Below are 24,977 nucleotides of genomic sequence, written 5' to 3'. Positions count from 1 at the left end.
AGAGAGGAGACAGGCTGTTTAGATTCACAGGGAGGCAAGGACATGGAGCAATGGTAGTGAGAAAACATTCCTCCCTACAGCGTATCCCGTCTCACACTGGGGCAAACAGACTTGTAAATATTGAGACAAGCGCTCAGACACGAGGAGAACTTGACATTTCATATTACGGAGCCGGTACAATTGATAAATTACCACTTCTCTGCTGATAAAGAAGACGTGTAACATTATGAATGCTTCCCCTGAAAACAGTTTAATCTAATGCACTAAAACTGCTTGATGGCCTGTGGATAAAGATCCTAAACAGTGGGAGATTACACTGCTACAAGGGTAAAACATTGTTAGCAGTCAGCCCCTCTCTGGGATAATGGATGGGGCGTGTGCCTGTACCTTTGTAAGAATTCCGTCCTCTCTGTGGTTCTTCTGCAGGACATGTTGGAGGGCCAGTTGGATCTTCTGCTGGAGTTTCTCCACCTTTACTTTCTCCTGGAGCCAGGACCGATCTGGAAAGTTAATTATCACAAACTTTCTGTTACTGCGCAGTCACATGTAGGTCACTTCACCATCAGGTTGGCTGGTGTGAAAAGTAATGATGCAGTGCCTCTGTTAATTGATAGAGGGGGAAACAGGAGGGCAACCGAGTTCTCTGTTGTGGTGAACGTGTGTCTACGTGTTTTTTTTTCTCTCTCTCCATTGCACCGTGAGTGACACCTACCAGCAGACATCAACACAAAGGCGGAGAACAGGGCGATCTCATCCTCAGACAGGTGCATAGAACACAAGTTTTTCCCAAACTCGAAGACGGAGCTGATCAAGTCGTCACAGCCTGCCACAGCAAAGGACACACAGAGAGGGCTTAGGATGAGGAAGACCAAAGAACAACATTCACTCTTGATCTTTATTGGGAGAGAGGCACATAGGGAGGGAAGAGGATGGGGGAAGGAATGAAAAAGAACGGCATGCTGACAGCACATGGGAGCGTCTTAAGCAGAACAGGCAATGCTTTTACTGAGTTTTGCCTCCCAGACGAGTCACTTTTGGCAGTTGGGTGGTGTTATGCAAGCCAGAATGAGGTCACTATTGAGGCTTTTAGTTAAATCAATTATTGGGGATAGAGAGAGACAGACGGATGCCACCGCGGCTCGTGAAGCCCATCACTCTGCCTCCCCCGCTGCAGACCCCTCTGCACAGGACGCACAGGACACTGGGACAGACACACACACACACACACTCACTCATAAACAAACACGCACACAGAGGTACAGGGATTGGCCAACTCACACTAAGAAACAGAATTCCGCATTTTTACCGTCACTATGGGACACATTTACATTTTCTTGTTCGTCAAAAGCAAGTTGGAAGTGGGAGAGAATCCATGGTGGAGACTCTTAGTAATGTCATGGCAGTCAAACACAAATGCTATTTGCTTTTTTGCCGGAGATGTTTTATGTCAGACTATCAATGATGGTTTTGATAGCTCTCTCCCAAAAGACTACCCGTCTGGCTTTATTTATTCCGCAGTTACAGGAGCCATATGCAGCCGAGCCTCACTAACATCTCTGTTCTACCATAAATAACCGCTGCAGAGACAGCAATGCCAGGTGAGGCAGTGCTCAGTGTTTGTTTCCAGGCCTTCAGCAGAACAGCACACTCTAATTTTGGCTATTACACCAAGCGAGGGAGAAAGACACAGAAAGGAGACACAGGCAGCAGGACACTTAAACACACACATGCACGCTCGCGCCAACTGGCACATGCAACAAACCCACTCCACTTACCTAATGACTTGAACACATCAGGTCCGGCATATTTTCCATCGAAATAGACGGTGTTGTTTTGCGAGTCAAAGGCACGGCACATTCTGACAAACACGACTTCCAAAGAGCCTGTGGAGACAAGATGCTGAGACTCAGCTTTGTGTTCTTTTTCTCTCTCTCTCTCTCTCTCTCTCTCTCTCTCTCTCTAACACTTGCACATCAGTCAGGGATGCAAAACACATGATCACGCTTTGTGCTATTCTTCAACAATGTGAGTAACACAACGACTTTGAAATAAGAGACGACTGCCATCAAAGGGAAAGAAAAAAAATCACCTCTGCAGATGATAATATCTTAACAGAAGGCTATTGTTCCATAATGACATGCCAAGATAAAGAATTGAGCTTCATTCAGCAGTGACAGTGCTTATTCATTCAACCTTTATTTAGTGACATAGGTAGGGAACTATTCTATCCTGTAATTTGTACCACTCTGTGGGAGTGGATAAGAGGATCAAGTAAAATGTAACAGAAGCTATTACTGCCTCTGAGGAAGATGCTACTGTTTTAAAATGCCACGTCTGACAAGGGATCTCAGTCTTTATTTCATTATTCATAGTGGCTGCGCTAATGTAAATAATGCCCAGGGAGAGACCCAGGAGAGGTGTTTGTTTTCTGTGTGTGAGCGTATGAGCGTCTCTATTTACAAGTAAATATAGGTGACAGTGTGCACACACTCGTATCTGTGCTTTAAGTATGTCTTCATGGGCGCAGGCAGACATCACTGGTGTCTGGGAAAAGAGAGGGAAATGGCAGCCGTCGTGATAGGTATTATCTGCGCTCAGAAACACGTTGCTTATCTAATGCCGTGTCCATCTTTTTCTGTGTATGTAGCGAACAGAGGAAAATAGAGGGCGACAGACAGACAGAGAGGGGAAGCAGGCCGGGCAGGGTCTCCTCTCTGTGACACTGTCTGTGCGTGTGAAGACGAGGGCTTTGTGCAGTCAGGTCAGCTACGCCCTTGTGACAATGCCAGAGGGGGGGCGGTGGTGGTGGGTGAGTTTGACAGCAGCAGGCCATGTTGACAGGCTGTCATACCTGCTTTCAGCAGCACTATCTGATCGTTCTGACACAGCTCCATGAAGCCGTCGATGCGCTTGGCGAACTCCACCACATACTGAATGGCCTCTGTTATTTTGATAGCGCACAGCTGCCACATGACTTCCCGGGGCTAAGGACAGAAAGGAAAGAGAGTGGGTTATCTACTGTAAAAGAATGTTTTTGATTATTGCAGCTGCTGCGGACACCGGCACAGACCCCGGCCCTGGTCAAGCTACCTTGCTCTGGTAGCTCTCCACCTCCTCCTGCAGGAAGGCCTGCCAGGTCATCTGCTGCAGCTCCTCCCTCAGGTACTGACATGTCTCCATGTGTGACTTGGAGATGTTCTGGGCCAGGTGCTCTGTAACACAACCATTGTCACAAACGCATAAGATCACAGTCGAGATCTGGCTGTTACTCACAGGGCTGTGTGAAAGGGAAGACCTCACTGATGAAATGTGCCACAGGAAAAGAAGATTTATTTACTGAGCCTTCAAAAAGGAGGAGAGGCGGATGCGCGTGGGCTTTTTTGACTGGGAAAAGGCTTGTTGACATTTGCTTTTACTGCCTGCAGGAAGCTCATAGCTTAAGGTTGAGGCAAAGCCAATCTAGTTATGACACAAATGCACGGAGAGGAGGAGGGGTCCCACGTTACTCACTGAAACAAAGGTCACATTTTCTCTGAGAGAAATATTGAGTATAAGAATTTAAATGATTTTGAAAACACATCTGTTAAAAGGAGTTCCTGGGCACAGGGGAGCCTAAAAAAATGATTTCCCCAGACGCCTGCCCTGCTGGATCCTGATTGGCCCTAATTAATGGAAACTAATTACAAAAAAGAGGCTCTTTTAATGAGTGTTGGAGATGAGTCTCCAACCTCCTGCTATTTTAAGCAACCTTTGTGTCGTTTGCCCCACGGTTGAGTTGTCCCCCCCCCCCCCCCCCCCTCCATTTTGCCGTCTCTCCTCTCTGTCTCTCGCACTCCTTACCTAGTTCAGCCATGGACACGGTGGGGGATGTTTCTCCGTTGGTGAAGGAGCAGTAAGGGAAGAAGCCGGAGCCGGGGGCGAAGTCGCAGATGGGCTCCGGCTTGATGCCGTTGATGTCCAGGCCTGACTGGTCAGGGGACGGCTGGATGTCCAGGTAGAAGCTGCTGACCGCAGAGTCTGGTTTGCTGCCATCGGGGGTGTGACCGTCCATGTAGCCGCTGAGGTCGTCATGGAGCTCCGTGAGGCCATTGGCTGAGAGGCCGTAGCTAGGTGTGAGTGGCTCCGCCTCGCCAGGCTGCTGTTGGTGTTCACGCTGTTGCTGCTGCAGCCGGTGCTTCTGGACCTCAGCGTACAGGCTGTCCCGCTGCTTCTTCGACATGCGGCCAAACTTCACCGCTGTGACGAGCAGGACAGAAATATGAGTGAGAATCCAGTGAAACATCCAAAACAGTTTGAACAGATGCTCCTGTACTTTATCATTCCACATGTGGATATCATTTAAAAAAGTGAAATAAGCCACTAAACACAACATTTGTTCTTCAGATTTAAATTAAAACCCAAGTTAAAGAGTCAATGACAAATCAAACAGTGTCCTTACGCAACCTCCCAGTTCCTGATTCATTAAGTGAAAAACTTTCCACTGTGTGAAATAGTCTCAACGGTGGGGTTTTGTGTAACACTCGTGTCTGGAAAATGCTTGAAACTGTGGAGTTCCTCTGAGGACAAATCAAATGATCTCACAGTGTCGGCTACATTCTTATTCTTTTCATCAGGAAGTAAATCGTGGAGTCTGAGACACAATGACAACAGTGGAAAAGGAGGCACATTAAATCCATACTGGCTACAAACTGTGTTATACACTCAGGCCATTTTTTCAATATGTGCGCTCCTCTGACAGTTCATATTTAAGTGGTATGTTACTATTAGACCTACAGACATCTGCTATTAGCATCCTACTCCAATCACGTATAAGATAACATTTGAAAAAGACAAAAGCTAGTCTTTATATTTCAGGGGTGGTCATTAATAGCAGATGTTATTAGAGCATTCAGAGAGTGCAGACCTCTGCCAAGGCCCAACAGTCCCCTTGTGAAAGCACATTTTTAATTCACCAGATACAGATTTTCATTTGGGTCTACACCAATTTCCCCCAAATCCTGGATCTGCCCCTGATCAGGATCTGTACCAACATTTTTAAGGATTCTTCCTTGGCCCATGTCCCATCCTTCCACAAAGTCACCGCCTCCTGTTTTAAGGTTTCTATACTAAACAGTAGATCTTAGAACGAGACACCTTGGCAAGAGTTGTAGGGGCCTGGATATGTCTGGTGTGTGTGTGTGTGTGTGTGTGTGTGTGTGTGTGTGTGTTTTTACAGAGGAGAGTGCGGGCAGATGGGCTCCGGTGTGCAGAGAGAAGGCGAGAGTCACCTTCGTCTGTCCCGAGTTTGTGTGTGTGTGTGCGTCTGAGTGCAAGTGACAATGTGTGTGGCTGTGCAAAGGCCCTCATAAGTGCTAATGTACTTATGTGTTCATTCATATTCATGATTATATACATGCACGTGTGTAAGTGAATTAAAGCAGAGCAGTGTGTGCAGGAGGATGTGCCAGCCTCTGTGCGTGAACGTTCAGGTTTTCACTTGTCTGTGTGAAAACATCTTCGATGGAATCTGCTCAGCCCAGTCTGGACCAGCGCAGCACAGCAGGAGCCCTCCAGCACACATCCCCACCTGTGTGCTCCCATTACTGCATCTCAGCTGCTGCAGCACTAATGACAACCTCCTATTTCATCAAACCTAGTTTCTATCAAAGCAACAAATTAGGGCCGCAGACAAAGAAGCACTCACCTGCAGGAAGTGAACATAGAGCGACCGGTTTCCTTACAGGACGTGTTATGTTGCTTCAAAAAAATTGGCAGCCACTAAGGGTGTGTTTTCTTTGTCTGTCCAAGATATCAATTAACAATAGCACCTCAATATATGGCTGTAAATTTAAATAAGCTAAAAACAATATCAAGTTAAGCTAGGATGGTTTTTTTTACCCTCCTCAGGTTATATACCCTTATTTTCAGTCTTTATATCTGAAACACCTTCAGATTTTTGCATTTTTATTGGTGCTTCTAAACCAGTAAGTTGTTTTTCCTGCTGTAAGATTCCAGAGGTCACAGTAAACAACATCCTCTAGTGATAAGCACAGTTTAAAAAATGTAATGGTGATATAAAGTTCAGAGATAATGTGTAGAGAAAGCAAATTAGCTGCTGATAACATAGATAGAAATAAATAAGTAAAGTAAAGTATGAAGTGTTTCAGTCTTCCTTCGTTTTACTTTAAGGAAAAACAGATGAATTGCTGAATTTTCTTTATATAATAAAATTAAAAATCCTTAACTTAACACCATCAATAACTTATAACAGTGATTTTTTAACTTGTTTCCCCATAAGGAATTAACTTCCTCTCCCTGAGTCCACAGCATCATCCCTGAAGTCCTGACTCAAAGGCACTTCGGCAGAGCAGAGTCTTTCCCACACAGGGACTCGACCTGAGCTCTTCCCCTCTGTCTACCCACCACCCTGCTGCATCTGCCCACCCGCACATCACTCCTTCCATAAGGCACTTACCATCCCGTGACATGCCCACCACCAGGCACTTCTGCAGCCGGCAGTGCTGGCAGCGGTTGCGGCTGGTGCGGTCGATCAGGCAGTTCTTCTGACGGGGGCAGGAGTAGGCTGCATTGCTCTGCTGACTCCTCCTGAAGAAGCCCTGCACAGGAGAGAGCACGAAAACACCTCGTATGAACTGGTGTGTAGGTGGAAACATTTTCAGAGGCTAGAGGATGAAGTCGTGTCTTCAAAGTCCTTTAGTGATAATAAAGATCATTACCGACTGATAGTGATTTATTGTATTCCTAGTGGTGATATATTTTGTATTTTACGGCTGCCAAATAGATTCGTTATGAGCACAACCGCGCTGGTATTTCCCGGCTGTAATGTGTGGCATTTAAGGAGCACTGCATTTCAGCAGTGTGTGTACAACATGAGGGAGGTGTGTTTGGGTAGGAATGATAACGTGTGGATGGTATTTTTCTTCACAGGGGTTATTAGTGATTTACGCAACACTGGCATGTGCGGTGCTAAAGGATTGCGAATGCACACCGACTGGATTCCTCATCCTTTGACTTAATGAATTGATTCCAGCACGTCATTAACATGCCCCACTCTACTGCTCCATACACATATGTCTTAATTAGCTGCTCATTGGCTGTTTAATTACAAGAAAACAGCTGACAGCTGCCAAGTTGCTTTATAATGGAGGCCATTACGGAAACAGGCTATAACTGCCAGTGACAAGCAGCACTCTTTAATAATGCTATGATTTATGGTCCAAACTTTTGTACTCGCACATATCATTAAAGGCCTCTCTGCCTGGACTAATTAGCAATCATTAAAGATAGATTTCAGCAGTTTATTCTTTAGTGTTTTGTTCCTTCCAGCTCCTGTGTGAGGGAGCGGAGCGCTGGGACGGCTGAAAGGAACTTCTCTCTCTCTTTTTCTCTCTCCTTCACACACACACACACACACACATGCGCGTACACACATGCACGCACGCACACACACAGGAGCAAACAGCAAAGGTGCAGCCTGGCTGAGGAATGCTAATGATGTGCCTGGTGACAAGCGCGGGGACAAGAATACACTCTAAGCACAAAATTCCCCTCTCTATGACTGGCTGGTGCATTTGTAACAGTACAAAAGGCGGCTTCAATTGAAGCAACACACTGTAGCAAACAGCCAACAATGTGCTATAATTCAAAGCACTCTCCTTTTGATCATTTCATTTCAAGAAGAGCAGGCTGCAGTGGAGGCAGAAAACACAGTGAAAAGACATGTCCCTGCAGGGAGAGACAGAGCAAGGCAGGGGAATGACTTTGTACTATTAATTGTGGTTTTCTGTGATGTCCTCCACGGTGCTTGACCACTTTAATGATCATGTTCGTGGTGTTTACACTTCGACGTCCCCTCTCCAAACGTTCGGGAAAACTTCAGCAACATTTTTCAAATCTTTTTCCTAGCAAGCAACTTTCTTAACAACTTCAATTTCCCCCCGTGCTCTCCTTCTCAGCTCTCCTGTCCCAACGCACTCACACACACACACACACACACACACACACACACACACACACACACACACACACACACACACACACACACACACACACACACACACACACACACACACACACACACACACACACACACACACACACACACACACACACACACTTCTTCCCAGGTTCAGTCTCATGATGCTTACCTTGCAGCCTTCACATGTTATCACTCCGTAATGGATGCCTGATGATTTGTCTCCACAGATCTTGCAGGGAATTATTTCGATTTGAGCTGCAGAGAAGAAAAGGGAACAAAATAAATAAATAAAATCAACATCTTGCTGTCACGAGTCACTGTACAACACCCGCACCATGGATCCATGTTGGTACATAAAAGAGCACTGTGCTTCTAAAAACATGTCATCCGATGGCTTTTGAATCCTCACTTCCACGGAGCCGTAACAGAATATTTACGGAGTTGTTTGTGCATGTGTGTGTGTGTGTGTGTGTGTGTGTGAAGGGAGGGAGGCCATCTTAAGTCCTCACAAGCAGCCAATGTAAACATGGTGTCAATTTGCATCCTAAACACAACTTAGAAGGAAAAACCCAACTGCCCACGAACCCTAATATATCACAGAAGAACTAATACTAGCCTTTTAATGACAAAGGCTCTGTTAGCCACACGAGGAGCTGTATTCCCTCTTGGAAAACTTGACTTCATGAAGCCTCTTAAACTTCAAAACCATAAAAACCTCAGGCGTAAATCCACTGTGGCCACAAAGATTCATAACATGCCCACTGCGCTGGATGGAGCGATGGCAGTGACTGTATGAGAGTGTGTGTGTGTGTGTGTGTGTGTGTGTGTGTGTGTGTGTGTGTGTGTGTGTGTGTGTGTGTGTGTGTGTTTGTGTGTATCTCTATACGCTATAGAAAAGGGTTCGGTGGGGGTTGAGCTGTGGTGTTACGCTGTTGACAGGCTTGTGATTCAGCCGCCATAGAGGACAAAACACAGAGAGGACAGGCCTCATCCATCCTTGGCCTTCTCTTCAGGAGAAGACCACAGGGCAACACAGCAGAACAGACAGAACACACAGACTTCAGAGGCACAGAACTCCCAGCTTGTCCCAACGCTCTCAGCTTTATCACTGCAGCCACTGATGCTACATCCCTCTCCACCTCCACCTCCCCCACTGTCTTCCCCTCTCTCTCCCTCCAGAGATCTCTATCTCACAGTCCTCCTCCACATCTCCAACATCTCGGTCCCGCCATCCCAGCAGCGCACTGCAGCGCCAGACGAACTCTGCTATCAGATCTAAATCGAGGAAAGATCACTGCAGGATATTTCCTCACAACGTAATGGTTTTGCTCCAACCAGCCACGGAGCCAACCAATCAGAGCCAAAAGAGCTATTGCAACACAAGTCTATACCAATTAAGGGAGAAAATTATGATTTTTGCCTTAATAATATGCATTAAAAATTTGAATTATTAAAAAGTGCTGGTACATTCACTATGTCAAAGTGTTACATCAGCCTCTCCCCTCCAGCCAGGCCTATGAAGCCTTGTGTCTCTAACCAAGACTAGGAGCTTCAAATATCCCTCATATACCTTAACAACCACCCTATTTAATACAGTGTGATAACATCAAAAGTATGTTTGCTGGGGTTCAATCCAGAGATCCTTGCCCATTTTAATCAGCTGCCTCAGAGCCTGTAGTGTGTCATGTGGATAATGTCCTTGTCCCTGAGGCATGCCCCGGAGAGGCCCTTAACACAGAGCCTCTAATCCACTAGCCCCGGAGCCACACTCTATTCATTCAGGAATCTGTGTCTGTTCTCCTCGCACTGCTGGAGTCAACAAGACCGGCCATGTTTACATGGAATTAGCCTACATTTTAGTAAAATGAACAAAAGGGAGTGGTGGAACATGCACAATTAATTCTCTTGCAGACAACACCTCCTGTGATTTGTGATTCTCACATACAATAGAGGGCACTGCACCTCGTCGGCCCGGATTAGAGTGAAATCCAGGCAGGAGGCGGGATCCGACAACCTAACTGAGAGGGTTAATTTATAATTAATCTTTTCCTTACTGCGCACAGTTGCTTGTTATTTCGGTTAGGTCTATCGTTGTATGAGTGCACTCTATTGTTTGTTTTTGTGTTCTCCCTGCATGAGCATTAGCAGTGCAGTGTGTTTCGACTCCTTTAGCATTTTCAGCCTCATTACTTACATAATTTGTTCTGACATGCACTCACAACAACTGAAGCGTGTTGTAATTATGACTAGCTGTGGTTTGGTTGAACTAAAGGTTGTAGTGTAAGGCCCCAGCCATTGGGTGGCAGTGCAGGGCTGTGGCTATGGTTGTCTTGCCAAGTTAAGCCAGGCTTCCACCCACCCTATCCAACCCACAGGCTTTTGGCTCAGAGCTCCAGCCTCTGATAGCTCCAGGCTTAGGCTGCTGCTAGCTTCCCCCACCCCCACAGCATAGCTGTGAGATGCCTTCATCTTTCCTGAAGAAGCGAAGCTGGCTAGGCGTTTGCTCAGGCCTGACAGAGGCTGTGCCACATCAGGTGAAAGCAGTGGGAGTAGAGACGTGGGGGTGCCAGGCCGGGAAGGGCATGCACACACACAAGCATGCCTCACAAAGCCCTATCTGCAGCAAGAAGGCCCTGAGTGCACAGAGCCTCACCAGCTAACACCCTCTCACTCCACCGCTGCACAAGCCCCTGGATGCTCAGTGCACTCAACAGTAAAAATGGTTTGTCTCTGGACCGACTGAGGCAGGCTCTGTAGTATCTTGTAAAAGAAAAGACCTCAGCGTGAACATATAGTTATTTCTGCCCTGGAATAAGCTGCTTTGAAAAAGAGTAAGAGGGGGGCCAGGAGAATAAATACAGAGCAGCGACACAATGGAGATCAAATACACCATTAAGTCACCTACACCATCAAGTCAAAAGTTGTCCTCTTGAGTGACTGGTCCCTGCAGCTCCACATGAGACACTGAGGATGATTTAAAGTGAATTCCCCGTCAAACGCTTTGCTTATGAGCACTCCCAATCTGGCAGTCAATATCTATTGACTTGAGCTGCAGAGTTAACTGTCCCTTGGTGTGAAACAGGCAGCTGTTGGCTTGCTTGAGCTTGACCAGCACAGTGCCACTGATCCCATTCACTGTGGCCGTCTGCCTCCTCGACTCCTTGTCTGACTGCCTGCCTCCCTCCCTGCCAGCCAGCCCTGCCTGCTCGGTTTACTACATCAAAGCCAGGCACAGTTAGATTGGGAGACATGCTAAAGCCCATCCCAGCAGCCTGCTGCTCCTCACAGCACTGCGAGATGGCCTCTGCATGCAGGCCACTTCAAAGTCACCTGCTAAGACGCCAAGATTATGCGTGAATCACATCGCGGCACAATCACACCGTGTGCATAACCGTAAGAGCTGGACAGCCGCTAAACGCTGATTTCCTGTACCCGGCGTTGCAGCCCGGCGTGGGTGTTTTGGACAATGGGCATGAGCATAAAGAAAAGACAGTCAAGCCGAATGTTAGAGCTTGCTCTTTGTCTGTCTGTGGCTGAGCAGTTCAAGGACACTGATTCACCACACTCTCAGGCCCTTTGAGGGGATGACGTGCCACTCAGAGCACATGTACAATAGGGCAGCGTGGCCTCTGCATGATCGCCCAGTGTCCTTCACCGTCTTCTCCACAGACCTGAGATCAACCCACACTGCTGGATACTACACCACACTATCAAAGACCTGGAAACTGACAGACAAATGTGAAAATTGAGAACAATTTGCCAAATGCACGCTAACAGCTTACAAGGGCCTTGTCATACTTTATTTTATTATAAGCATCCAACAAACAAGACACTGTCAGACGGAGCACTTTTTTTTCTATGCACTACACACTTAGTATTGCCTCATTCGAAGATATAAAGGATCATTCATAAGACACGATAACACTGTGAAGCTGAGAAATAAAGTGAAAAATTGGTGTAATATTTGGACATGATGATACTACTGTGCACTGTCAATTTAATAATTAGTATACACTGGAAAGGACCTGATGTTTGCAAAATAAACAAACGTTTGATTTACTTCTCTGTAATTTCATGTTTCTAAAATGTAAGCTATAGCTGGTGACATAGACAAAATGAAATAGAGGTGAAAATCCTACAGGCTTGTGCAAACATGGAAAATCATTGGTCAAAATCTCCTGGCTGTTCCCACTGAACCCTTGGACTACTGACATAACGCTGGAGGATTATGATTATCCCTTACATTACAGAGCCATGCCCAGGCCAGCATCATAATGCTGAGAGCCTAACCCATTACGCGATTGGACCATTAAATCATTTTCTGATTGCCTTCTGATTCACGGTAGATGTACAACGCACGCCATTCTGAAAAGAACACATGTGAAATGGTAGGAAGAAAAAACATGTGTGCTTCTCTGTGCATGGCAGTGTGTCAGTGAGTGTGAGTCTATACGTGTGTGTGTGTGTGTGTGTGTGTGTGTGTGTGTCGGTTGCGTCGCGTTGACAGCTGTCAATGACAGAGTGACGCAAGCAAGTGGGCTCATGTCAGAGATTATGTAAGGAACTGGACAGGGCACAGCATTAGCCGATTAACAATTTCTCCCTTCATCAGACAAACAGTGTAAATACATTCTCCTTCTGCAATGTTTTGGAACAAAAAACATATAAAAGCTTGTAAGGATCACATGTCTGCTTTACACAGCAGCAGATTTTCTTGAAAACAGAGCTTTTACACATGGTCAACAGACAAACGCTGGCTGGGAAACGTGAACTAAGCAATGATCCTCCGGCATTATGCGCAGCTATTTATTTTTTGCTACATGAACCTCTCATTTGGCGTCGGAAATCAGCTGTCGGTTGAGTCTTCTCTAAACAGATCCCCATGACAGTTGGATCGAGCTGTAGAGAGACGACAGCCTAACAAGAGCTGGAATCAGAATTCTGCCTCTTTTCATCTGCCAGGGCTCTGCCATCATGTGAAGTCGCACGACACAATACTTTTTTTTAAATTCCCATTTATGCAGCAGAAGAAAGGTTATTTGAATGTCAGCGGCAAAGGACAGTCGTGGCACGGAACACAAGCTGAATAGTATAAATGTGTTATTTATTTAGGGATCGCAGGCAGTTGGCATATTACCAGAGAGATGCTCTAATAGCATTGGCTGGTTTGTAGCACAAAAAAAGCGCACAGCGTTTGTACAGAAATTCACCTGCAGACCCAAAACTCTATATCATCACTTTAAACAGCTTCCATTCAGTCTATAAACACGCTGAAGTCATCAAAAAATACTCTGACCAGAGGGATTAGAGCAAGGAAAGACATAATTGACACATTTTGATGTCTCTATGCTGCGTGTAGCTAATTCCCCTCCAATCATTTAGCTGCCTAAGCTGTGATCCCCCTTCACTAGAGACTAGCTATATTTGACGAGATATTTCTGTTTCAAAAGATGGGCTCTTTAAGCCTTTCCTATTATTTCTTCATAGCAGTGCAGTGACTTTGCTAAGCTCAGGTCTGGACCATCGCCCTGGGCTGCTTTTTGGATGAACTCATGCGTGCATCTCTGTGTTTGTTTGTGTGTGAGGCCTATTAATATTTCAACACTGCCCAACTCAAGATGCCTGTACAACACAGCAGTGCTTCTCTCTTCATGTCTCTCCCTGTATTTTCTTGACTGTTTTATTGAAGTGCATTCTGACACCCTCTATGACGGGGAGCAGGAGAGGGAAGGATGTACTCCCAAACCACAGCACAAGACATCTCTCTCCACGTCTCTTTCTCCACCGGCGTAACAGTAATTTGGGAACTAATTTATGTGTTGTCTTGGCAAAGATTGACGAGCTTCCTGGCTGGGAGTCTGCGCGCCTGCACTCTGGGGGAAACAACAAAAGCCCCGGTTTACCGAGCAGACGAGCACCATGAAGGGTAGCATGTGTGCGGCGCTCGTCTCCCCTCCCCTGTCTGCCCCACCTGAGCTCGAATCTCTCCCCATTCCTTTCCTCCCTCTATCCATCTTCCCCCACCTATCCCCTTCTCGTCTGTGACTGCAGTGACAAGTGAAGTTGTGCCCGGGTGCTGGGGACCGGAGGGCACGCCCCTTCTGTGTGTGTGTGTGTGTGTGTGTGTGCGCGCAGGCGTGCATGTGTGCCAGGAGGGAGAAAGGCTCATACTGTTTACTCTGATGGCAAAATACAATCTGGAGACAGCGCTCTCTTACGCATTCCACCAGCCTCTAGTTAGTCATAGAAAGCCAGGAGAGTGGAATAAAAAATGTGTTGCAAATATTTACATCCTTTGTCTAACTATTTAGATAATTTGGTTCGGGCCCTGCATGAGATGACATATGCAATATACTATATTAAAATGTATTTTTGAATATCAATGGAAGTTTTCACATTGTGAGTCAGAGTTGCTTGCGAACTGTTTTGCTTTACGCATGCAATGTGCAGCAAGGCAGTGGGATACACCAAAACTCAAAATCACTGAAGCTGAAATCACACAGGACCACCTGATTGACTGGTGCAGGAGCTCCAGTTTGAATTTTAAGATTTCGCTGAGGTTCAGGTGAATCTCCGGAACCTTTAGTCTGACCACTTGCACTAAGCAGGCAGTGGTTAAGGCCCTGATTGCGGTGCAGTGTCTTAGTCAAGCACCTCTCTGCCTCCCATCTCCCTGCAGGGACGGCAGCCTAGTAGGCTCCTTTAGAAAAACAAGAATATATAAATAATGAATCCTTCAAAACATCCACTGCAATTACACGCAGAAACCTTTACATAACAACAAAGAGCCTTGTTCTATTGCACCAGGGAATTTGCTACTGCCACACTGTACAACTTCCTTCCTCCTGTAATTGCTGTATTAGTATGCATTTCTGTAAGACATTGAGAATTCAGCTGTGGGTTTTTGAAAAGGATCTTTCTACTGTTTCACACAAAGAAATCAAAACTTACATCCATACAACTTCCTGCATTGTCTTTTTGCCGGAGGGGTGACAGAGAAAAGAGCATTTTATGTGAGCATCTCAGACATTTTTGGGTGCCTCACTTCTGGTGGATATTGGGGAGGGTGTAAGAGAGGGGAAAATTGGAGGGAGACTGGAGGTCCCATCTCATGCTGCTGCTAAGGGTCAGTGGGTCAGAGGCACGCAGCCAGAACACACATGGAGAGCAGGCTGAATAGTTCAGCTGACAGTAATTGTCCCTCTGTGGTCTCCTTAGGAAAACATGTTTCCAGACAACGCAGACTGGCTGCACGGGCCAGATAGTAATCATGATCTTGATTTGCTCCATCGAAGAGGGAAGCTGCAGCATAAGCCTCCAGTTATGACGCAAGTCACTATTTCCACTGGCGTTGACATCAGCTGAAGACAGCTCTGTGCAAGGACATGTGTTAATAAATGAAGTGAAGAGTTTTGTTCCAAAACATTTTAAATTAAATTTGGAGAGGGGGAGAAAAACACATTGTGTCAGGAATGTCTGTACAAAAAAGGACGATCCACACCGTAAAAAATCACGACAAATGAACAACTATCTTTAAAAAATGTGATGATAGGAGTGGAGTTAGTGTGGCAGGTATACTGAAGTGTTATCTCAGTTTGTCATCATATGATACTGAGTGAAAAGTAATGAGGGGAAAAATTCATTCAAACTATTTCAGCGGTTACATGAAAAAATGTGAAGAAAGTGAAGGAGTCTGAGTTTTCCCCACAGAATTCAAGAAGAGACGAATTTAGAAGTCAATTTATGGATGTAAGTGACAGGTACACAGACTAAAGAGTGGCAAGCTCCGCATGCAAGGGAGAACTTCACTGCATACAACTTGTGGGTAAGCACACAACTGCAGCTGACACTAGAAGGTGTGACTGCATGGATGGTAAAAACGCAATGGACTCTAGTGTGAGCAAACACGTGGCAAATAGCGCTGCAGACAGCTTCACAATTCAGAAACAGAGAAAAAACATCAAGTAATGTTACAATGCAGCGTAAAAACTGTTGGCTCATTATGGTGGGACAAATTAAAATATGGCGGGCAAGAGTCCAGAGAAGTAATGGAAAAACCCTGCACGCTACCTAAACATGTGCCACTCTTCCTGCAATGGAAGTTATTGTCACCAAGCCTCAACAAAGACTGCACCTCTGTTATTCAACAGTTTTTATTTTCTTTTACAGCCAGGCTGATGCGCACTTTTTACAGCACCTCGGCCATTCTGCTTGAAGGTCTTTGGTATTCATCAGCTGAAAAAGAGCAGGCAAGGACAGGGAAGATGAATGACATCAATGGCCAGCCGATACTTCCAGGGATGTGTGATTGAGACAAATGAGCCTTGTTACATTAGCTGGGATACTGAATCCCGCTGCTCAGAGATCCAGAGCTTGATAGAGCTGAAACTAGAGGCACCCAACCTTTCCACAGATCACTGGTGTCATGGGGCCCCAGTAGAAGAGTTTTTTCTAAGAATCTGCTTCACTGGTCTCACTCTTTCTGTTTTTTACTGGGACTATATTTTGCTTTCTTTAAAAGAGAGCAAATTTTTATGCGCAGTAACACGCACACGCACACGCACACGCACACACACACACACACACACAAAGCTGCTAGTTGGCCTTCAAATACTTTTTTTCTTGCTCTCTCCTCCAGGTGCATAGAGCAAATTAAAATGAGACAGAGCCATTATCTAATCCATATACAGTGCCCTTGGCTATTAGTGTCTTAATAAGTGACTGAGAACACCTCCATCATGCACCATTTATCCTTAATGCCGCTAAATGTGCAAAATGAATAAGCTGATTATGATCGTGACCATGTGAAATATTTGGTTAAGATGAAATATGTAAAGCGGTTTTAAAAAAATCTTTTTTTTCATTTTTTCCCCTGGCAGTATCAGACCTGGAACTCCAGTGGATGGACTGCAAAAAAATTGTTTGGATATGTCAGTGATGACTAGGGATGGGTATCGTTTGGTTTTTATCCGATACCGGTTCCTAACCGATACTTTTAAAACGATACCGGTGCCTAAACGGTGCCGGAACCGATACTTTTTTCAAAAAATCGCACAAAACGATGCTTGACTAAGAAAGGCTTTTTTATTGCCAAATATATTAACTGTTTAAAGTAGATTATAAATATAAATAAATACAAAACCCTTTTTAACTTAAAACTATGAATAACATACGAACTGTTAACAAAAGTTTACACTATATTTAAATAAATAAAAATAAATACAAAACACACACACTCTGACTCGTGACTCTGACTTCGATGCCTGAGCCAAATAAAGACTGAGGGTCGCTTTTCCATCACTCAGAGACCCCCGTGTCTACGCGGCTGGGGCTGTCGCAGGGAGGCTTCGGCCCCCCGCCTTCGTCCCCCTAAAATGCGGTCGCTTTTATGAAACATGTCTCGCCGTGGTCTTCGCTCCTCCCGCCCCGAGCCTTTGCAAGCCGACCCGGAGCCCGCGGCGCACCGCCACGGAGGAGATGCGCCCGGCGGGGCCAGCCAGCGCCGGGGAGAGGTCCCCCCTCTCCCACCTGCACTGGAGCCCTGACGCACGCGGGGCGCGGGCAGCGCGGGGACAAGAGTTTGTCCACCGGGAGCCGGGGGTCCCCGGTGGCCCGGCGGGAGCCGCCGCTTCCCGTGAAGGAAGGAGCGGAAGTGTGAGGAGGCGGGACGAGCGGAGACCTCAGTCTTCAATTGGCTCAGGAACCGAAATGAGGCACCGAAATCTCCGTTGCATTTCGGTCCGGGTAGGTACCGGTTGTATTGGAACCGGTTCCATATTGGAACCGGTTCTCGGTACCCAACCCTAGTGATGACGCGCGATGAGAGGAAAGGATTTTTTCCCTAATATTTTGTGGCTCTTATTCATCCCTTCCTCAGCTAGAATTTTTTTTGTATTTGAAAGAACATTATATTTGAGTAAAAAATATAGACTGTAACAAAGAGAGACGCTGTTTAAATGTCGGTTGGGTTACTGTTAGAATACCAGAGATACTTTAAAATCTAGCTAGCAATTAAGCTACAGTCAGGTTTAAATCACTTCCCAGATGTTATGCTCTATGCCCAATTCACGCTTCTGTGTATAAGCTAGGCTCTAGCCTACACAAAGATGTGTACCCTAAGCAGAGCCCTACGCCGTAACCTGATCAGCACCTACCCGTCCAAGGAATTGTTATCGGACCATGGTAAGTATATTGAGGCAATGAATGTTAATACACATTATACAGTTCTACTACAGATGCTTGTTGCAGTCCAGTGACACACCTTCTAGGATATCTAACCCTCTTGTATTATAGTTTAAAACCAGGCCATTTACTTAGCTTCCTGTTTGGTCTATTGATTACAGGAATAATCTCTGCCTACACTGTGGATAAGTTGCTGAGCAATGCCACTGTCGACATCCTCCTCCTCTAGTTGTAGCAGACCGTATGAAAGACATTCCTAGATGACAGGGGTGCACGAGGAGAGTCTACTGCCATACAGAGTTCACAGACAGCTTACAGCGTGTGAGGCACATTCCCCCTGCACTGCTGTTTTCATAGTCCTACAAACACTGGCCTGCTTTTGTTTAACATGGCAGGATTAAGCATCCATGCGCAAAGCATGCTTCCCTCCTTGCACGCTGTGCTTACAGAGGTAGGCCTGAGCGCTCGTTGCTACCTTTTGGTGAACCAGGTTCCCTGACTGCCGGTGAATGCATGGTGGTTTTCTAATCCCAGGCAAATAAACAAGTGCCAAGATTAATGATTGCATAAACACATCCCAAAAGCCCCAGAATAACAATCGGCTCTTCAACCTGTTCTGCTGCCACGCAAAAGCTCTTGGAGTCATCTGACAGACAGAATATCCATCCCTTCCTTCCTGCTGCCTCACAACAGCCACGAATTGTTTGTGCTTCACTGCTTCATCAATGATAGGAAACTGTCAATATTTTCCACATGACAGTGGACCGCACTAGGAGGGAATTTTTTAGCATGAGCAGGACACTACACAGAATGTCTGCCATCAGTGCTCAATAACGCCATAACGAAGTCTGATTAGTTTGTGATCCTTCTAGACAATCACTTCTCTGACTTATGAAAAAGATAGTTAAGCAGACAAAGGAGTACATTAAAAGTGTGTATGGCAATAAATCACAACAACAGACCAAGAAAGGCCATTAAAATGACATTAGGGGGACGGGCCATCCTCTCATCCCTGTTATCCCCGGTCTAAGACGAGCTGGATTGTGATGAGTGCCGGAGATAGAGAGAGGTAGAGAGTGAGAAGGAGAAGGGAGAGGGAGAGAGCAGTGCAGTCCATTGGTCCAGGGCAGGGGAGCGTGGGATGTTCAGATGAAGTGGGAGGCCCCTCTCCAGGAGGTTGCTCCTCAACATGAAGGCAGACACAGCATAGCGCCTAATGAGGGGTGAAGTGGAGCACCCTGTGGGACACCCTCAGGCACATTCATTAGGAGATGAAAAAGTGTTTCCCGTGGCAGAGCAAGTGCCTGGCTCGGCTCGGACATGTTTAATTTAGGGCCATATGAAAACACAAGGCCACTCTGGCCAGGTCCGCTACGGTCAGGAAACCAACAACACACAGCGCCGGCGAGCCACCGCTCGGCTAAATGACTGAGTGCTGAATTGAATTATGTTTTTTATTCATGGAAAGGTTTAGGGTTTGATCGCACCAGTTAAATCCTTTTTATTAACTCGATTATTACCATTCATATTATTAAAGGTCAAGTGGACTGATACTTCTAACTGTGGGTAAAAACTCTGTTGTAGACAGGCTATTATTGAGAAAATGGGAGGCTTATCACAAGTTTCAGTGCCTTTAATGCATTGCATTTTGTTGCATCTTTTCGGCTCCAGGCAAAAATAACAGATTCATTTAGCCAGTGGTGGTTTGTGGAAGGGAACCAAGGATTATGGTAATGTGGCACTGAACGCTTCAAGCAAAATACAGTAAAAGAGAAATTGCTGCAGTAAGAGACACAGGAAGAATATCTGAGAGGTTAATTTATATGATTGCACAAGTCTGCGATCACAAATGCATCTTGAAAATCCCATATCGCACAAGAGGCTGTTTATAAAGACACCGGAGGAGACAGTGCTTCTTTCCTTCCGCTGTGTGAAGAGGGGTCTTACAGAGCATCAATCCATGTTGTTTCAAATACACGTCCAATCATCACAGCTGCTTATCCTTGTTCCTGATGAATCCTCACATTTAATAAGGCTGTCTTCTTGCCTTGTTAGATATGTATAACCAATCTCCTGTAATTAGCAACTGCTAACCTTTGGGGTGCTAATCCCCCATGAATTGTGGATTTGTATAATCAAAGGCCACTCTCTCCCTTATAGCCTGGTGCTTGAAATTACACTCGATTTGAAACCTGCAATTATTTGTATAGCATGGATGCAAACAGTCTTCTCTTTTATGTCTCTGAGAATCCTGTGGGTTTGCAGTAAAGAATCCTTAATCCACTCCAGTGGAATCCAAATATAGAGTTAACACTAGCTCCCTAAAATTTAGATACACAGCCAAGTGCCTGCCGCCCATGGAAAGTGGAGAAAGCTTCCCTCGCTCACTTTTTTTTGTGTGTAGTTAAGATTAGATTTCTTTAGTGGCTTAGATGCATCACGTAAGATGCAAGGGGGATTGCCCACGGGCGTAACACAACAGCTCCTCGACAAAGGAGCACGGCTATGCTTGTAGTTGACATCCTGTCCTTTTCACGAGAATTAATTGAAAGTTAATTAAATAATCAATGGTCTTTCCCCTTTGTTTAATATAATCATATGTCCAGGGTTCTGTCAACAGGGCGAATGCTCGGGTGTTTAGAGTCAGCTTTAATTTATACTATCTTCCATTCAAGGCCAGACTAAATCCATTGTGCAAGGAGGGAGAGATTACAGAGAGGGAAAACAACTGAAAGAGCTTCCCACACACACACACACACACACACACACACACACACACACACACACACACACACACACACAATCACACAGGCACACAATCACACAGGCACGCACACCAATGCACAAACTTGATGCTTTTGCAGAGAGGATGCCTGAAGCATTTATTTTCTTTAATGAGAGACATGAGTCTCGCATGTGTCAGTGATGCACAGCATGGGAACAATAGGGTGGGCTTTAATTCCATCAATCTACTGCATTTATCCTTGTATCACATCAATACCTGTCAGTTAAGCTGGATGAGATAAATCATGCCACGCAGACAGAGTCGGGGGCCACACTGAGCTCAGTAAGTATGCAGACAGAAAACTCATCTTAAAACTCAGGGTTGAACGCGGCTACACACAGTCAGTGACAAATTTAGAGCATGCGTCTTAAGCAAGGAAATACAAGAGATTACCTTGTGAGACAAGATGACACAAAGATCATCCTTCCTGCACTTACTCTGGTAAGTGATTAAATAGCTATGAATTAACAATGATGTTGTTAGGTATTTAGAGGAAATGCTACACCTCCTCTGTCACCTAAGCCTCCCATGGAAATCTCTTTACTCACCTTATTGTAACAGGGATCCCACAGCTACACCTCTCTTACCATCTTAAATGGGAACTGACACCCCACCTTCCGACACCTGACATAAAATGCATGCATAAGTGGGCAAGGTGCTATTGAATGACGTGGAAAACTTGACTGTGACAGGGAGAATCGAGATTCATATTCCTCAGCCATGTGTGTTTGTGTGCGCATGCCTGAACTTTGTGTAGAGTAGAGAAATAACAGGCAAGAGTCTTGCCGACATATGTGCAATAACATCAGATTTATCGTCAGATTAAAAAAAATAAAAAAAAACATATAAAACACTTCTAGGATTGGCTTTGAGCGATAGCAATAACACTGCAGGCAGCCAAATTATGATTTATGTACTTTGGCTTGAAAGTGCACGGGGCAGTAATGTATATGTGTACAGTAGCTGGGCTTCTCACAGTAGCATAGGGGCGACTCAGAGAGAATACATTTGGTGTAAAATTGCTTCATCTGTTTACAATTCCATTTGGAGTTTATGAGAGAGACAGGCAAACACAGCCTGATATATTGCCCCTGTGTCACGGCATGGCAGGAGCATCCACACAAAGATTCATCTCTCACTTAGAAGCCAAATGATACGTCTAATTTGCTGGGAGCACAGTTATTTTTAACCTCTCCAGCTGTCAGATAATAGAGCTTGACTGTCAGCGCTGGTGTGTGTGAGTGTGTTAAAAGGTTGCAAACTCTTTTCAATTTACCATTCCCTTTGACTGAATTACAAAATGCACATTCTCATTAGTTATCTTGATTGACATTGCTGCTTCTTTTATCAAAACCAAAGGGGGGTTTAAAAAGAGTTGACTGAATTAAGATGGAGACTTCCAACGGAAAGCTAAATTTGGTTTTTCACATGCGTTGTCAATAACTGCGATGCCTTGAGAACATCTCAGAAATCGCATATAAGTGAAGGTTGTTTTCGTGGGTATTAATTGGACAATGTGATGTCTCTTCATGAGTCTCCTGACTGATCAAGTCATTTTATACAGTGCAGAACCATAATGTGCAAATGTGCTATCCTCTACAGCTACTCTTGCATCCCCATTTTAGGAAGGTGAGTTTAAATTCTGACGTCTAATCTCAGCAGCTTTTATTTCATTAGGGTATTTCTCCCCGAAGAGAGACACATGTAACTGCATTATACCAATGGCCCTTCTTACAACTAACACAAGAAAAGCAGCATTGTTGAACTAATGCAAAGGGCCACTTACAAAAGGCCACTGGAAAATGTTCTTAATCAATGAGCTGGCAGAGGCCTGCGTGCTGGTATCACTGGTTGGGCTGATGTAATTTAGATAGACACTAATTGATTTCTCGGCCTCTCTCCCTCAAACCGTAGATGTAAATCACGGCACCTTCACTGTGAAGGGATGTTTCTAACAAGCAGCACTGGTTAGTCTGCACTAACACGATAATGTAACAGGAAGGCACGGAGTGATCAAAAGAACGTAACAGAGGAGTGGATGTGGATATGGAAAGAATAGAACAAGTCATGTCAGGCTTTAAATTCAACACGCCCTCTATCTTGAGCTTTTTCGGCATTGTATATGGAATACGAACTAAATAACAAATCAGTCGTGCACCCAAAAAACTGTTTATTTTTTCCTCTCATAACAAAATGGAGGGAGGAAAACCATTGTTTACCTCCCACGGCAATCTCATTTTTCCTACTGTAAACAGTGCTCCAGTGAATGACTATATTTCCACTGTCCCAATAACCAGCTGACCTCTAATGTTTGCTAACTCCAGCTTAACAGCGCGTTATGTAAGAGAGGGGAGAGGGAGCATGCTGGGACTGAGCTCTGTTCCCTTTGACCGGGCCAGCTGAGGCAGCCGCCCGCCCTGCTTCCCTGCCTGCCTTTTGTGCTCTGACAAAAAGCCTAGCGAGCGCGCAGTGGGCAGCGGCACTTCACATCGACCACGTCTGACTCCAGCTATAAGGTAACTCAAGATACACAAACTGTGCTCATGGCATGGTCGCTCTCAGCCCCATGCTTACATGAGCAGACCAGAGCTCAAGTGACCTGTTATGGAACAGTTCCTGACCTCAGCGTTAAACTGTAATCTGTGGTTGTTATTGCCTTTAAATCTCCCTGCAAGGTGTTGTATTACAGCTTAAAGCACTGCTACAGCATGAGGGACAATACAATCTGCTCTACTGCAATGAAAAAAATTAAGAACTGAAGGCTTTGGGAAAAAATGGTTGTCTGTGATATGGCAAAATAATAGATTTAAATATATTTAAGATTAACTTGATTTGCGCTCATATAGTATCTTTCTCAATTTGAGGAATACATTAAAAGAATCATGATCTGTGCTTGGAAGAATCAATAAGTAAATGTGCTCGGGAATAAAAGGGGATCATCTTTTTTTCTTTTCTTCAAAACATGCATGCTTATCAAAACAGAATTTTTGCAAATAGGCTGATGCAGTACAATGCTGTTCTTGCTCAAAAAACTTGCTGAAAACGCCTTTATGTATCTTACCAAGCGCTCACACTTCACACTGTAGCAAGTGAGCAGCCACTGTACTTTTTAATATGCTTCCATATTGGCAGTGTCTCCTGGCTCACTTCATCTGCGGCTGAGCTTCATACTAAGGTGCCAAGAGTAGTGCTCTTTAAGGGTTACATAAGAAGCAGCTAATTGTTCGGGGTCAGTATTTGGGATCTAATCCTCAGAGGAAATATGATCCACCACAACAACTTTCTACATGTTGCCCCAGCCCGGCAGGAAGCAAAATACTCATGTATGAATCGAAACAAAGCGCATATACAGCGGTGACCAGCAGGAGGAATGATTTCTTCTCCTCTGCCTTATTGACACACTCGATCACACGAGATGTTTGGCTGGCACAAACGCTGCCCTGGTACAAAAGAACACAAGGCTTGGGGAATTTTCTTAAAAACCCCGTTGCAATTCTCCTCCATGCTAGTTAAATTACAGAAGAGGTCGCAGCGGGGGACTTCGGAACACAGCTACCAATCAACTGCGGCAATTCTCCTGGTGTGTTTGTCAACATTGCTGCCTGGTGTAATTGGCATAATAGTCAGGTTAGCGCTCAGAACAAACTGGGCGTCCTCTTGGCGAGCACGGGCCGTGTCATTAAAGGGACATGTTTCTGGAGGCGCTCCCGGGGACACATAACACGCGAGCATGTTGGAGAGACAGCTCGCCTGATAAAATGGCTGCCTCTTATCTCTACTATGCATATGAAAGGCTTATGCCTTCTCCATGACAGATTGTGCGCCTCATCACCATGGGATTTGCCCAGATACACCAGAACAGAAGCTGGGAGAAAAACAATGTATCACATGTATAGCCTCATCTTACCACAGTCAACTGATGTTTCTGTGTGTGCAGCCTTGTCCGTGTGTATAGACACATAACAGTGTTTAAGAAAATACAGAGTGAAAATGAAAACACCAAGCTGATTATGTTGTGTTTAACAAAATGTG

At 45.2% G+C, this 24,977-nt stretch overlaps 1 protein-coding gene across 1 annotated transcript in view; it reads right to left on the bottom strand.

The window, feature by feature from the left end:
• Positions 1-24,977, bottom strand: part of roraa (RAR-related orphan receptor A, paralog a) — a 171,770-nt gene that overhangs the window by 5,870 nt on the left and 140,923 nt on the right. The window contains exons 3-10 of the mRNA XM_061076896.1: positions 8,148-8,233; positions 6,455-6,596; positions 3,841-4,236; positions 3,091-3,212; positions 2,852-2,984; positions 1,776-1,883; positions 713-823; positions 388-500 (exon numbers count right to left, since the gene is read on the bottom strand). Of these exons, the coding sequence (XP_060932879.1) occupies positions 388-500; positions 713-823; positions 1,776-1,883; positions 2,852-2,984; positions 3,091-3,212; positions 3,841-4,236; positions 6,455-6,596; positions 8,148-8,233 (1,211 nt within the window). The remainder of the gene's footprint in view (positions 1-387; positions 501-712; positions 824-1,775; positions 1,884-2,851; positions 2,985-3,090; positions 3,213-3,840; positions 4,237-6,454; positions 6,597-8,147; positions 8,234-24,977) is intronic.

The sequence above is a fragment of the Limanda limanda genome, chromosome 8 (assembly GCF_963576545.1).
Source record: "Limanda limanda chromosome 8, fLimLim1.1, whole genome shotgun sequence".
Lineage (NCBI taxonomy): Eukaryota > Metazoa > Chordata > Actinopteri > Pleuronectiformes > Pleuronectidae > Limanda > Limanda limanda.
This window is presented reverse-complemented; position numbering and strand designations above follow the sequence as displayed.